This window comes from Scyliorhinus canicula, chromosome 7 (assembly GCF_902713615.1).
Source record: "Scyliorhinus canicula chromosome 7, sScyCan1.1, whole genome shotgun sequence".
Classification (NCBI taxonomy): Eukaryota; Metazoa; Chordata; class Chondrichthyes; order Carcharhiniformes; family Scyliorhinidae; genus Scyliorhinus; species Scyliorhinus canicula.
Genome location: NC_052152.1, coordinates 180,409,577 through 180,421,975, shown reverse-complemented (window position 1 = coordinate 180,421,975; position 12,399 = coordinate 180,409,577). Strand labels below are relative to the sequence as shown.

Sequence of the window (12,399 nt, the reverse complement as noted above, 5' to 3'; positions counted from 1 at the left end):
TTGCAAATATTTTTAAAACTTAGGGGTAGCGGGTATGTTCCTCTGGGCCTCACACATATTGCTGAGCGTATGACACTATCCTCCCAATCCTAATTGGCCTGGCAACTGACCTCATGGACTTCCCTGCTTGTCAGCTGGCCCCCGAGCTGTGTGAGTCCGCAGCTGACTTACCGTTTGGAATGGATGGGAATTAGCTGAGGAGGGAGTGGAGGGGCATTTAAATAAGGCCCAGAGGTTAAAATACCGCCACTCTCTTTTATCCCAAAGTAGTTTTCATGTAACGATAAGACTTGCAAGACTTGCCCGTCTGCCCCATATTTCAAATTGGGGTCAAAAAATGATATATGCATAAAATTTGAATGTTGGAAACACAGAACAGGTCAGCCCACATCCGTGGAGAGAACAGATAGGTTAACACATTCCAAAAGGATCTTGAAGTGTTAACTTTATGGTTTTCTCCACTAATGCTGACTAACCTAATATTTTGTGTTTTTTTTTGTTTCAAATTGCCAGCATCTCCAATATTAGGCAGAGAGTAGACCATTACATTTTTAAAAAATATTTGACAGTATTCATCTACTTTAAAAGAACTTTAGACAAGTAAATGAGACGTCAAATTATATAAGTTAACAAAACAATCTGTTTTTGATAACTGAAAACAAATGGCCAATTTTCTAACTTAATTTCAATGTCATTGTGCCTTCTGATTTTAGCATTGTGTCCAATGCAAATTTCTTGTGACATTTTTTAATGAGTACAATTCAAACCTCAATCATCACTATCCGTAGCTCCAGATTACAACATGCATATAAAAGTACACATTGCTACAACGACCTGGTCTCCTTGAGACCATCATCACATTCCCAACAACTGAGACAAAGATGTTTATGCCCATCTCCGCCTTCTTCCCCCCACCCCCCCCCAGTATTATTTTCAAACTTAACAATTTTTGTTTTTTTCAGATTAGACAGAAGGCTATTAAAGGGAATAGTGAATCCTACACAAAAGCTTCCAGGTTAAATTTCTAATCTGCAATTTTGACCAGGCAAGTGTTAAAGAGGCTATAGTTGGTCTCAGTGCTCGTGTGTTAAAGAGGAAGAAACTGAGATAGGTATCCTGCCCTGATTGCTATGCAGAAAGCCCTGCTGAAACTACAAATGTCAATGTTGGATGCAGTTGTGATGCACCCTTGAAACCCTACCACTCCCCCAAGCAGATGAATAGTTTGCAACATACACAACCTAAACTCAAATTGACAAATAGCTGCTTGAATGAAGTATTAGTGAGTGCTTGGTACCCACAGACCAGAACCCCAGAGAAGTTTCAGCAGATAGAGAAGTGGTGTGAAAGCTGGTGGGAAAAAGAGGAAGATGAAAAATTATTTTCTGTTTCAGAAATTGTTTTTGGCAATTTGACACATTTAGCACCATCTCAGGTGGTTTAAGCATAGCCCTCAATCCTGCACATGTGTGCTTTTGTGCCTGTCACAGCGCATGGTCTGCCAGTCAGGGGCCATGTCTTGCGACACAATTACCCAAAGTGGAGAGTTGTCCCATTTTAATGGCTTCTGTAGGTCACATGGCCTGCATTTGCAACAGCAGAAACTGTAACTAAAAACGTCAGCCATTATTTATTCCATTTCATAACTTCCTGAGAGGTTTTTGTTGCATCATTGTTTTTTCCGCAGAAAACCCCAATGGCAGGACAGGTTTGCTATTTTCACAACATTCTGATCATCACTGTCACTTTGATCATTGTAGAATGATGCTGGTGAGTTGAACATTTTTGGTATAATAACATGAATTTTATGTCCATGCATAATGTTCACCGATAATATACAAAGTGAAAACTGCAACTAACATCAGCAAGAACTATTAGCTATGATAGATTTCTGAATGTATGCTTAGAAACCAAAGGTTTTTCACTATTACCACTGTGTAGAGTAAAACATATTGAGCAGAATTTTATGCTCCCTCGCCAATGGATTTACAGGTGGGGGGAGGGGGCTGTAAAATTCTGAACGCCTTCCAGTTGTCCTCCCAACCGCCCACGACATGTCCACAATTGAGGCCCTTACGTGACCATTCCAGCCTCAATTTTGAGGCTAGCAGGAGGAGATCAGGTGCAAGAAGGGGAAGCCCGGCAGGTCACCCTGGGCTCGAACCTCAGGTGGGGGGTTTGTACATTCCTCACAGGCTCCCTTTCCACATTGGATGTGCCAGATCCCCTCCGCCCCCCCAGGCCTGTTCCTCCCTTTCTCTCCATCAGGACGTCCATCCCCAGGCCTCACCACCTCTCCCCACTATGACTCCTCCTGCATGTATCTGGGCCAGGAATCCAGGACTGAAAATCTGGAGGTTGCTTGTAGTCCCAGTTCTGGATTCTGCTACTGGGACGACAGAGCTGCCATGTAACTCTCTGAGGTGGGACTTGTGCATCTAACATCTGTCGGGAAAATTTCTCAGGCTGGACTTGTCATGTTTAACTAATTTCTTAAGAGTTTTTTGAGGAAGTAACAACAAGATGCATAAAGGGGAACCTGTAATGTGGTGTACTCAGATTTCCATGAGACATTTGCTAAGATGCCACGTCAAAGGCTATGAGACAAAATAAGATTACAGGGGTAACATAATAGCATGGATAAAGGCTTGGTTAGCTAACAGGGAGCAGAGAGTAGGGATTAATGGGTCTTTTTCAGGTTGGCAATCTGTAACTAGTGGGGTTCCACAGGGATCAGTGCTGGGGCATCAACCATTTACAATATATGTCAATAATTTGGATGACAGGGCCAAATGTATAGTAATTAAATTTGCAAATAACACCAAGAGAGGTAGGAAAGTAAGTTGTCAAAATGTGGTAGAGAGTCTGCAAAGGGATGCAGACAGACAAAGTGTGTGGGCAAACCTTTGGAAGATCAAATATAACATGGAAAAATGTGAACTTGTTCACTTTGGCAGAAAAGCAGTTTATTATTTAAATGGAGAAAGATTGCTGAACTCGGTGATAGAGAGGGATCTGGGTGTCCGAGTCATGAATCACAAGAAGTTATTATGCAGGGTCAGCAAATGATTAGGAAGGCAAATTGACTGTTGTCATTTATTGTTATTGGGGGACGGAACATAAAACTAGGGAAGTTTTACTGCCACTTTACAAGGCTTTGGTGAGACCTCAGCTGGAGTACTGTGTAGAGTTTTGGTCTCTATTTTAAAAAAGATGTAACTGTGTTAGAAGCAGTGCAGAGAATGTTCAGTGGCTCATTGCTAGGATGAAAGGATTTGCATATGAAGAAATGTTGAAAAGGTTTGCCCTATACCTGTAATAATTCCAGAAGGTGCGGAGAGAAAGGCCAAACTGGTTTATTTTAAGAGGAAAATAAAGCCGTTACCGCAGCAACAAAACAGATATTCCAGCCCACGACTATCAGGAACTGCTGGTCCGGGTCTGGGAGCTACATTTAAAGGTTCCGCTAATGAGCTCCAGGTGGGTGGGCCTCTGCCCGCTCACCATGGGAACTCGTATTCTTTTTTTTAATAAATTTAGATTACCCAATTATTTTTTCCAATTAAGGGACAATTTAGTGTGGCCAATCCACCTACTCTGCACATTTTTGGGTTGTGGGGGCGAAACCCATGCAGACACAGGGAGAATGTACAAACTCCACACGGACAGTGACCCAGAGCCGGGATCGAACCTGGGACCTCAGCGCCGTGAGGCAGCTGTGCTAACCACTAGGCCACCGTGCTGCCGTGGGATCTCGTATTCTATGGTGATGAATCAGTGATTCCCCCGTGGTCAGAGAGAGATAGAGAGAGAGAGATATCGCATCCCTCCCCCCTCAAGTCCAAAACATTCCCCTCATTCCCGTGATTTGAGGTCTCTTGCATTGCTTGGCACAAGGCCTCGCGTCAGCGGCAGGTAGGGTCAGATCGGGAGTCATGAAGCGGACTGGGGATTGTCGCTTCCTTGTTGAGTGCTGAAGGGACACGAAGGAGGCTCGTCTCCTCCCAGAGAGGATCAGACTCCTCAGTCTCCACTTGTGACTCTAAATCTTCATCGTATGGGGGAGCGACTCTCGGGCCCCCCATAGGCTGAGTCCCTTTGCCAGAGGTAGTCACAACGGGAGTCAAGAACATTGGGTGGGATCCGGCCCCAGGGGGGCCCCCATGGTGGCCTGGCCCGCGATCGGGGCACACCAATCTGCGGGCGGGTCTGTGCCGTGGGGGCACTCTTTCCCTCCGTGACGGCCTCTGCAAAGCTCCGCCATGGCCGGCGCAGAGAAGAAACCCCCTGCGCATGCGCAGGGATCACGCCAGCAGTACTGCGTATGCGCCAGACATTGCTGGCGCTCCCGTGCATGTGCCAACTCTCGCCGGTCGGCGGAGGCCCTTCGCCGCCGGTTGGCGCGGCGCCAACCACTCCAGCCCGGCCTAGCCCCCGGAAGTGCTGAGGATTCCGCAACCTCCAGGCCGCCCGATGACGGAGTGGTTCACGCCACTCTTTGGCGCCGGTACAGCCCGCCCACCGATTGGGGGAGAATCCCGGCCATTCTCTCGAAATGTGAAGCTTTGTTAACCATTAGTTATAGTCCCCGCAAAGGCGGACTGACTTGTCGGGCTTGCGGACGGGGACTGCTGACCAAGAGTGTTAATTTTATCGGGGCAACCACAGTGGCGGTGATGCAGTTTAGTTGCTAAACGAGCTGACAGACATGCAAGGCCTGCGCCTGTGAATAACCCTGTAAGCCACCGAGTGTTAACTTTATTAATAAGTGGCATTTGACCTGTGTGTGTGGAAGTTGTTTAAATGTAAGTTTAGAAGTAGATGGAAAGTAAGCTCAAAGACCTTTTCTTATTTTTTTCCAACTGTTTAACTGTTAAGTGAAAAGCTGCTTTTTTTCTTTGGATGTTAATGGGGTTAATAATAATAACGATTTTTTTAAATATAAAAGATACCTCGTTGTCAGTGGAATCACTCCGGCAGCGAAGTATCATGACCTCACAGTTCACAAATTGAAAAATTGTTGGGGTCTCGTTCAGTTTCCTAATTTAAATTGGAGTCTGGTCCGAGTACCCTAATGCCAGAAAGCAGTGGAGACTGCATCATGAATTTGTCCAAGGCAGATTTTTGATAAACAAGGGAGACAAGGGTTATGGGGGGGTGGGGGGCAAAGTGGAGTTGAGACCACAACAGATCAGCCATGATGTTATTGAATGGCGGAGCTGGCTTGAAAGGCTGATTGCATACTCCAGCTCCTAAGTCCTACGTTCTACCTGAGTGAGGGGCGGAAGTCCCATCTTTAGTCAAATGGCTACGTGGTCACTGTGATCAATGGGGGTGAATTCCCCTCCAACTTTCTGGGTGGCACGCAGAACACCCTACCATCTAAAATATCCTGCCCTTTAATTTTAAAACAATACATGCTCATGACATTGCAGGCTAAAACTAGCACTGGTGAGTGAAACCTTTTGGGCATTGTTTGATGTCAACATGCGCAGATTACAGCTTCAGTTAAAACATCTATTTGTAAGTATCTGAAGTGATTTATATTGGATAATTTCTGTAAACATGAAGCTGCTCCTTCCCAGCATTGTTTTGGCAAAGTACTATGTTAGTACAGATTCAATAATAACTAGATGTCTTGATAACTCAGTGGGAGAATTGGGGCAGAGTATTTGTCTTGACTGTAATCTATTGGAGTTGATCATCTAATTATTTCTGAAAGGATCTGAATTCAGTCCATTGATTTCAAATCACGGGAGTTCAATAAACAGTGGCTGATCCATACTGCTGAATTGCTACCCAGGCGGTGCAGGCAAGAATTTACGCCATTGCTTTGATGAGCCGTACGCAGTAGTAATGTTCTGGGTTTGGCTGCGCTATTGGTTGATTTCAGCCCAGAGGTTGTAGAAACGAGCATGTTATGAATATTCAATGAAAAAGAAAAAATTGAGCATAACTACAATAAGACATGGTACGGCTCATACAAAGAATGCTGAATTGGCTCTTACATGTGTCGCACCTTCAGCAGGGATAGTAAGAGAACAGTTAAAGGAAAAAAGACATGTCTACGTTTGAGAATGCTTAGTTGCTATCTGTCATATGCCTGTCAATGTTCATGCATAAAGCTTTAAATTAACTAACGTAATTAGCACTATTCATGTGATTGCATCGGTACACACACTGACCTTGCAAATAGGACACAGACCACCTTCAAACAGTGGATGGAACGTGCTGACTCTAATACTTCCACAGGCGAGACAAAATTCTAATGTGGGAAAGAAAGGTTTTGCATTAGAACAATGCATCAATGATACTGTAATGATTACTTCTAACGAAAGGCTAATCAGATCCTGCAATACAAATGACAGCAACTTTTACTCCATAAAAAGTAACATACTTTTGGCAAGCACATCAAACTTTAGGTTTTTGCAAAATATATTAATCAAAACAAACATTAACAGTTTTTTTTTAAGCACATTACTTATTTTGAGCAGTGTACTATAATTGCTCTTTATATTGTGAAGGGTGTTCTTCTAATCCATGCTATGAAAATATATTACAAATTATTCTTAGGCTGTCATGGGGCAGACTTACATCGAGACAGCCCCTCATCAAACAATGGAAGTTGCATTCTAAAAAGCTGATCATTCAGCCCTGCTCTCACACAATGCTTGCTTTGCAAATTGAACTGGCACTCTAATCCAAACAGCTTTCAGTATTTCAAACTCTGGATCGCAGCAGTGCTCTGAAATTGTAGAATGAGGCCAGGATTTATAACACCTTATGCAGTAGTCTGTAGTGAGATAAGAGCGAATTTTCACACAGAGCATTCCATATAAAGAGTGCCTTGGCTGTCACTTCAGACACATTTTCATGCAACACTGCTTGAGATACCATTCTGATCCATCACAAAATGACACCACTCAGCATGAATAGAGAAAAAAAACGGCCTTTACCCTGTAGGTCTGGGTTCAGGACTTAATTTGATTTTTTTTTATGGGTATACAGCAAAGGCAATTTCACAGATCACTCAGTATGAGATAATGACATTCAGTAGCTAACTGGGCAAGTGTAGGCTTTAAATCCAAATAGGAGTGTGATTTCTGCATCAGTCACAAATTTTCTGCCACTTCACAAAAGGTGGAATTTTCCAAAGCCGACTACAGAAATTTGAAGATATATTCAGGCAGGAATACTTAATGAGCTTGTAGTGCATTCTTCTGAAGACTGTTATTCGTCAGGCATTAACAATGATTTAGAAAATCTGATGCTGGGAAACATTGATGATAAAAGAGATCAAGGCAGACAAAGAACAATCATCTTACAGAGCCTCACAAACTGGGTGAATGTACCACCGACAGAGATGATCCACGTCTCCAGAACAAGATTAACACAGAGGTCCATGGTCACCAATGCCCTGTCAGGACATGGTACCTGAAGAGGGAGAATATCTACTGAAAACTGGTGCATAAAGTCTGTTCAGATTGTGCACCAGTATGTCAATCCACTGACTACAGATCCAAGCCTTGATCAAGAAGACAACCATTAATGATTAATTTGAAATTAAAGTGAAGATTCAAGCATGTTCGAGCACAAAGTATCAGTACCAGGCACTTTGTGATGAAATTGCACAACATTGCAAAAACTCTATACTGCTGAGTTTACGATCGCAGTTCAATCACTCTGGGAGATGCCAGGTGGCAGCAAAGTACTTCTCCACTGTGGGGAATTGTGAGATTAATCACTAAACCATTCTTGTGTACTTCTAGAGCAAGGGTTGGAAATATTTTTTTCTTGAAGAGCCTTTTAAAAAAAAAATTCCAAAAATAAAAACCATTTGGAACCACAAAATGAAAATTCAGCATTTCTAGCCAAATACTTGGCAAACTACCAAGTTTCTCTGGCTTAATGCACAATTAACATATATAACAAATATATGTGTTTGATTTATGTATCAACGGAGAATCAAACCTAAATTAAAATAGACACAACCCTGAATTATTGTGGATTTTTTTAACCTCTTTTTACTATAGTTTTATTAGTAAAGTTATCTTTAAAACAAACTTGAATGTGAAATGTGCAGAATTAAGACAATTTTCTCGACAATGGATTCTCACCACAGGCCAGGGGGATTGCTAACTCAGGTTCAGAATGGCACCAAAAATAAATAAATCCTTTGCACATTCAGCAAGACCACCCTCGTGATTCTACTCCAGGCCAAGCAGGAAAGACAGGGGCCGGGATTCTCTGAGCCTCGGCACCGCAATCGCGCTCGGCGTGGGGGCGTAGAATGGGCGTCAGACCCGTGATCAGGTCTGACGCCGCTCCCACGATTCTCCGGTGAATCGCCGCCAATCGCGTGGTCGACACGGCGCCGGTCGGGGCCATTGAAAGAGGCCTCCGTGGCAATTCTCTGCCGGCAACTGGCCAGGTTCCCGCCGGCGTGGTTCACTCATGGTTCCACTTGGCGGGCACTCGGAGTGGCGGCTGCGGACTCAGTCCACGGCTGCCCTGGTGGTGGGGGTGGCAGGGGAATCTGTCACCGGGGGGGCCTCCATGACAGCCAGACTCGCAATCGGGGGCCACCGATCAGCGGGCGCGCGCAATCTTGGGGGGGCCTATATTCTCGGGGGGGGGGAGCCTATATTCTGTGGGTCCGCCATGTTGCGCGTGGCTGCCGCGTGCATGTGCGAACCTCAGGCTGGGAGTGCAGGGCCTGGTATTAGCAGCCGGAGCTGCGAGAAGTACTCCGGGGCCTTGCAAAACGGAGAATCACTTTGGACTTTCTCCAGGTAAGTCCAGAGTGACTCGCGCCCGTTTACTCGCAAACACAGGGACATAGCCCCATTATCAGATACTTCCGCCCAGGTGGTTTTCTTTCCAAGGGATGGGAGCAGGAGGTCCACCCATTGAACCACACCGGCCTGGGGTGAGGTTGACAGGGAGAGCAATGCTAATGGGACCCTGCAGTGCAGGAAAAAGATGAATTATCTGATGCAATCATCTAATGTACTCCACCAGCTAAGTGAACCTTCTCCTCACACTTTCGCAATCTCGGGAGGCGAGACTGAAACCCTGTGAGGTTGGCCGTTGTTAAAGCCATCCGAATGGAAGAGACATTTGGACAGAATTTTAAGGTAGGATCATCAAAGGGTGGAATTTTCTCAATTTTCTAATTTTTTGGCAGGGTGGCACAGTGGGCAGAAAAACGGTGTGAAAGACGCCAGCCTCAATGGCAGCTTCCTCCACAATATCTGTAGGCACTTAGAGAAAGAAACGTTATGGGGTAGATCCCATAATATCATACTGGCAGGAAGGGCTTAGCAACTTAGTCTGTAAAAGATTGGGACACCCTTTTTGAAGGGTGGGCATTCTAACTGGAGTGGGGTAAGATTATTCCGATAATAATATTTAAATACATTCAAATTGGAATGGAGCAACACGGTAACACAAGTGGATAGCACTGCGGCTTCACAGCGCCAGGGTCCCAGGTTTGATTCCCCGCTGGGTCACTGTCTGTGCGGAGTCTGCACGTTCTCCCCATGTCTGCGTGGGTTTCCTCCGGGTGCTCCAGTTTCCTCACACAGTCCAAAGACATGAAGGTTAGGTGGATTGGCCATGATCAATTACCCTTAGTGACCAAAAAGGTTAGATGGGGTTATTGGGTTATGGGGATAGAGTGGAAGTGAGGGCTTAAGTGGGTCGGTGCAGACTCGATGAGCTGAATGGCCTCCTTCTGCACTGTATGTTCTATGTCAGGCTTCTCATCATGTAGGGGTCAGAGACAGTCAAAACAAGAAATCTCGTGCAGATTGCGTTTTGGGATTCCCTTGGGATCTCCCACTCATCCCACCCCCCAAAAAAGAGAAGGGAAAATTCCCCCCCCCCCCCCCCCCCAACTGTGGCAATTGGGAACCTTCATGAGAAAGACAAAGTTTCAGTGAAATTGGCTGACTGACAATGGGACTAATATCTGGGTGATTTCTTGAGAAATCTAAGGACTTTGTCTTGGCTGCATCTGTCATTTAGTCTGTAGTGTGGTGTGTCCTACCACAGTTTGTATGTTGATTTACAACTACCTCATTCTTACCCTGAATATTAGAGTATCAGATACATATTGTAAATTGTTTTATCTTTTTGAACTTGTACAGTAAAGTTTGTTTCTGTTTGTTCAAAACCCATGGAATCTTGTGGCCTTATTCGAAAAGCAAGTGTCTTGAATCTCAATTTCTATCTACTTTAAACAAATAGTTATTGGTCACTAACTGGACCTTCCCGAGGTCTGGAGAGGGATCATAACACCATGCTGTAGCTGTACCACTCAAACAGGTTTATTAAGAGAATGGTCATGTTTTTCATTAAAATAACTATTTGAAACCATAGAATGCAGGACAATGATTAGCCCGTCACCCCCATACTTAAACATAACTCACACTTTTCTTGACCTAATTTTTTTAGGCTTTATTCAGGTTAATGCGTTGCAAGGATCCTCCTGTTTAATCTCCGTCTGTCCCCTTTTTCAGCTTTAAATTTCTGTTATTTTGCTATTTCAATTTTTGTACATGGACAACTAATGTACCGATGCCTTAAAGATGGACTGCTCCTTGTGTTTCAGGATTATCCAGCGGTCTTCTTTCTCCTCCTCTGGCTGGAAAATAAAGGCTCAAACTTTTCAACAGCCTCAGAGCCCACTAGGTTTAATAGGGAAAATGTCTGTACCTTTTTCGACTTGTCAGAGAGTGCCATTCCTTCTGGAACTTTACAAACTATTCATAATGTTTACATCAAAGATGAGTGGGCAAAGTCCTTATGCCATACTGCAAACTCCCGACTCCATGTGCAATGTTGTGGGTTCCTCAAATCATTAACATCAAGGACCTCCAACAAAGGGAGTTTCTTTCTAAGCTCATCATTTACATACACTACTTGAGCTCTGCCCGATGCCCTGGGGATGACTCCCATGTTCCCGCCACTTGACCTCGTACGCAGCCGCGTCATCACGTTCTCATGTGACCATTTGGTCAACAAATAGTAAGCCTCATAATTCTCCTACTGCATCTAAACTACACATATGTTCAGCATCCATCCCAATGGACACGTCATAAAGTCCCCTCTGAAAATTTGCACTATTTATAGTTGTGTGGCGCACTCCTACAAATAGAGCTACCCTTTGTTAAACGGTTCCTTTTAGCATGCCCCACAACACCTATTCGATGCATTGCAGTAGTAGTCACTGCACAATGTGCCACGTTCTGCAACAGCACCCAGAATATTTGAATTATTTGACCTGTGTGGCATTTTCTGCCCTCATTTTCGGGAGGCAGGAACAGTGGAGGGGTGGAGATTCCAGCAGAAGACTCAAAACAGCTATTATGCCACTGGGATTCCCCATTCAATTGTCCCTGCCAATGAGGGGATCTTGACTTTAAGGGGCGATTTAACCAAAAGGTTTCTAAGTGTGCTCGTGAGCGGGAACTGCCGTGAGCTGACCGACGCTCGGCCGGCGAGACTGTCACCACTATAAAAAGCTATTGGGTGTAGTTAATGAGACACCATGGGCTTCACACCACAAATTATGGTCCAGTCGGCTGATACACCAGGACTGCAGGCGATGCCCCTACTCAACAAGGGAGAACAGCACTTAAACCCATCCTGCACAGTCACCCCCATGCAGCTCGCAGCCATGCCACCGAGAAGACCAGGCCCACGATTCGGAGATGCAAAGCTGGGCAGATTACTGGATGGGGTAGAGGCCAGATGGGATACCCTGTTTCCCCGAGGATCTGGGAGGGTCAGTCAAAGGGCAGCCAGTTCCACCCGGAAGGAAGTGGCAGTGGCTATCAGCTCGAGGTGTGTGACCAGGAGGACCGGCACCCAGTACCGCAAGAAGATCAATGATCTCCGCCAGGCTGTATGGGTTAGTTGGCACCAGACACCGGATCCCCACTCCCCGGATACTCTCTACTTGCACCCCACCAATACGGGCTGCCTCCCTCCCCCCCCTCCCACCACACACTCACCACACCTGAGCTACCCCCTCCCCCCTCCCAACCCCTGCATGCGGCTAGCGATGCCCCCTCTGTGTCCCGCAGATGTTGGCCCACAACAGGCAGGAGAGGGCATCCGAGTCCTAACACCCTAGGAGGACCAGGCCCTAGGCATCACGGGGATGGCCGAGGACAGATCAGTAACTAAGGTAGAGGTCGGCGTATCGCGCAGAGGTGAGGATATACTGGCCCCCACCCAGATGACCTGTTGCACGTGAGTTGTTAATGCCATGTAGACTGATCCATCCCTCCCACTCACCACGTGGTTATTCTCCCGCAGGATCACCATCTGACGGCACTACCCATCTCACCCTCCAATGTGAACACCTCAGAAGAGAGCTCCAAGGAAACC

General features: G+C 45.5%; 1 protein-coding gene across 6 annotated transcripts in view; it reads right to left on the bottom strand.

Moving 5' to 3' along the window:
• LOC119969596 (DNA (cytosine-5)-methyltransferase 3B-like) overlaps positions 1-12,399 on the bottom strand; it is a 307,538-nt gene that overhangs the window by 96,952 nt on the left and 198,187 nt on the right. For all 6 annotated transcript variants that reach the window (XM_038803415.1, XM_038803412.1, XM_038803414.1 and 3 more), the window contains one exon: positions 6,186-6,265. In XM_038803415.1, the coding sequence (XP_038659343.1) occupies positions 6,186-6,265 (80 nt within the window). The remainder of the gene's footprint in view (positions 1-6,185; positions 6,266-12,399) is intronic.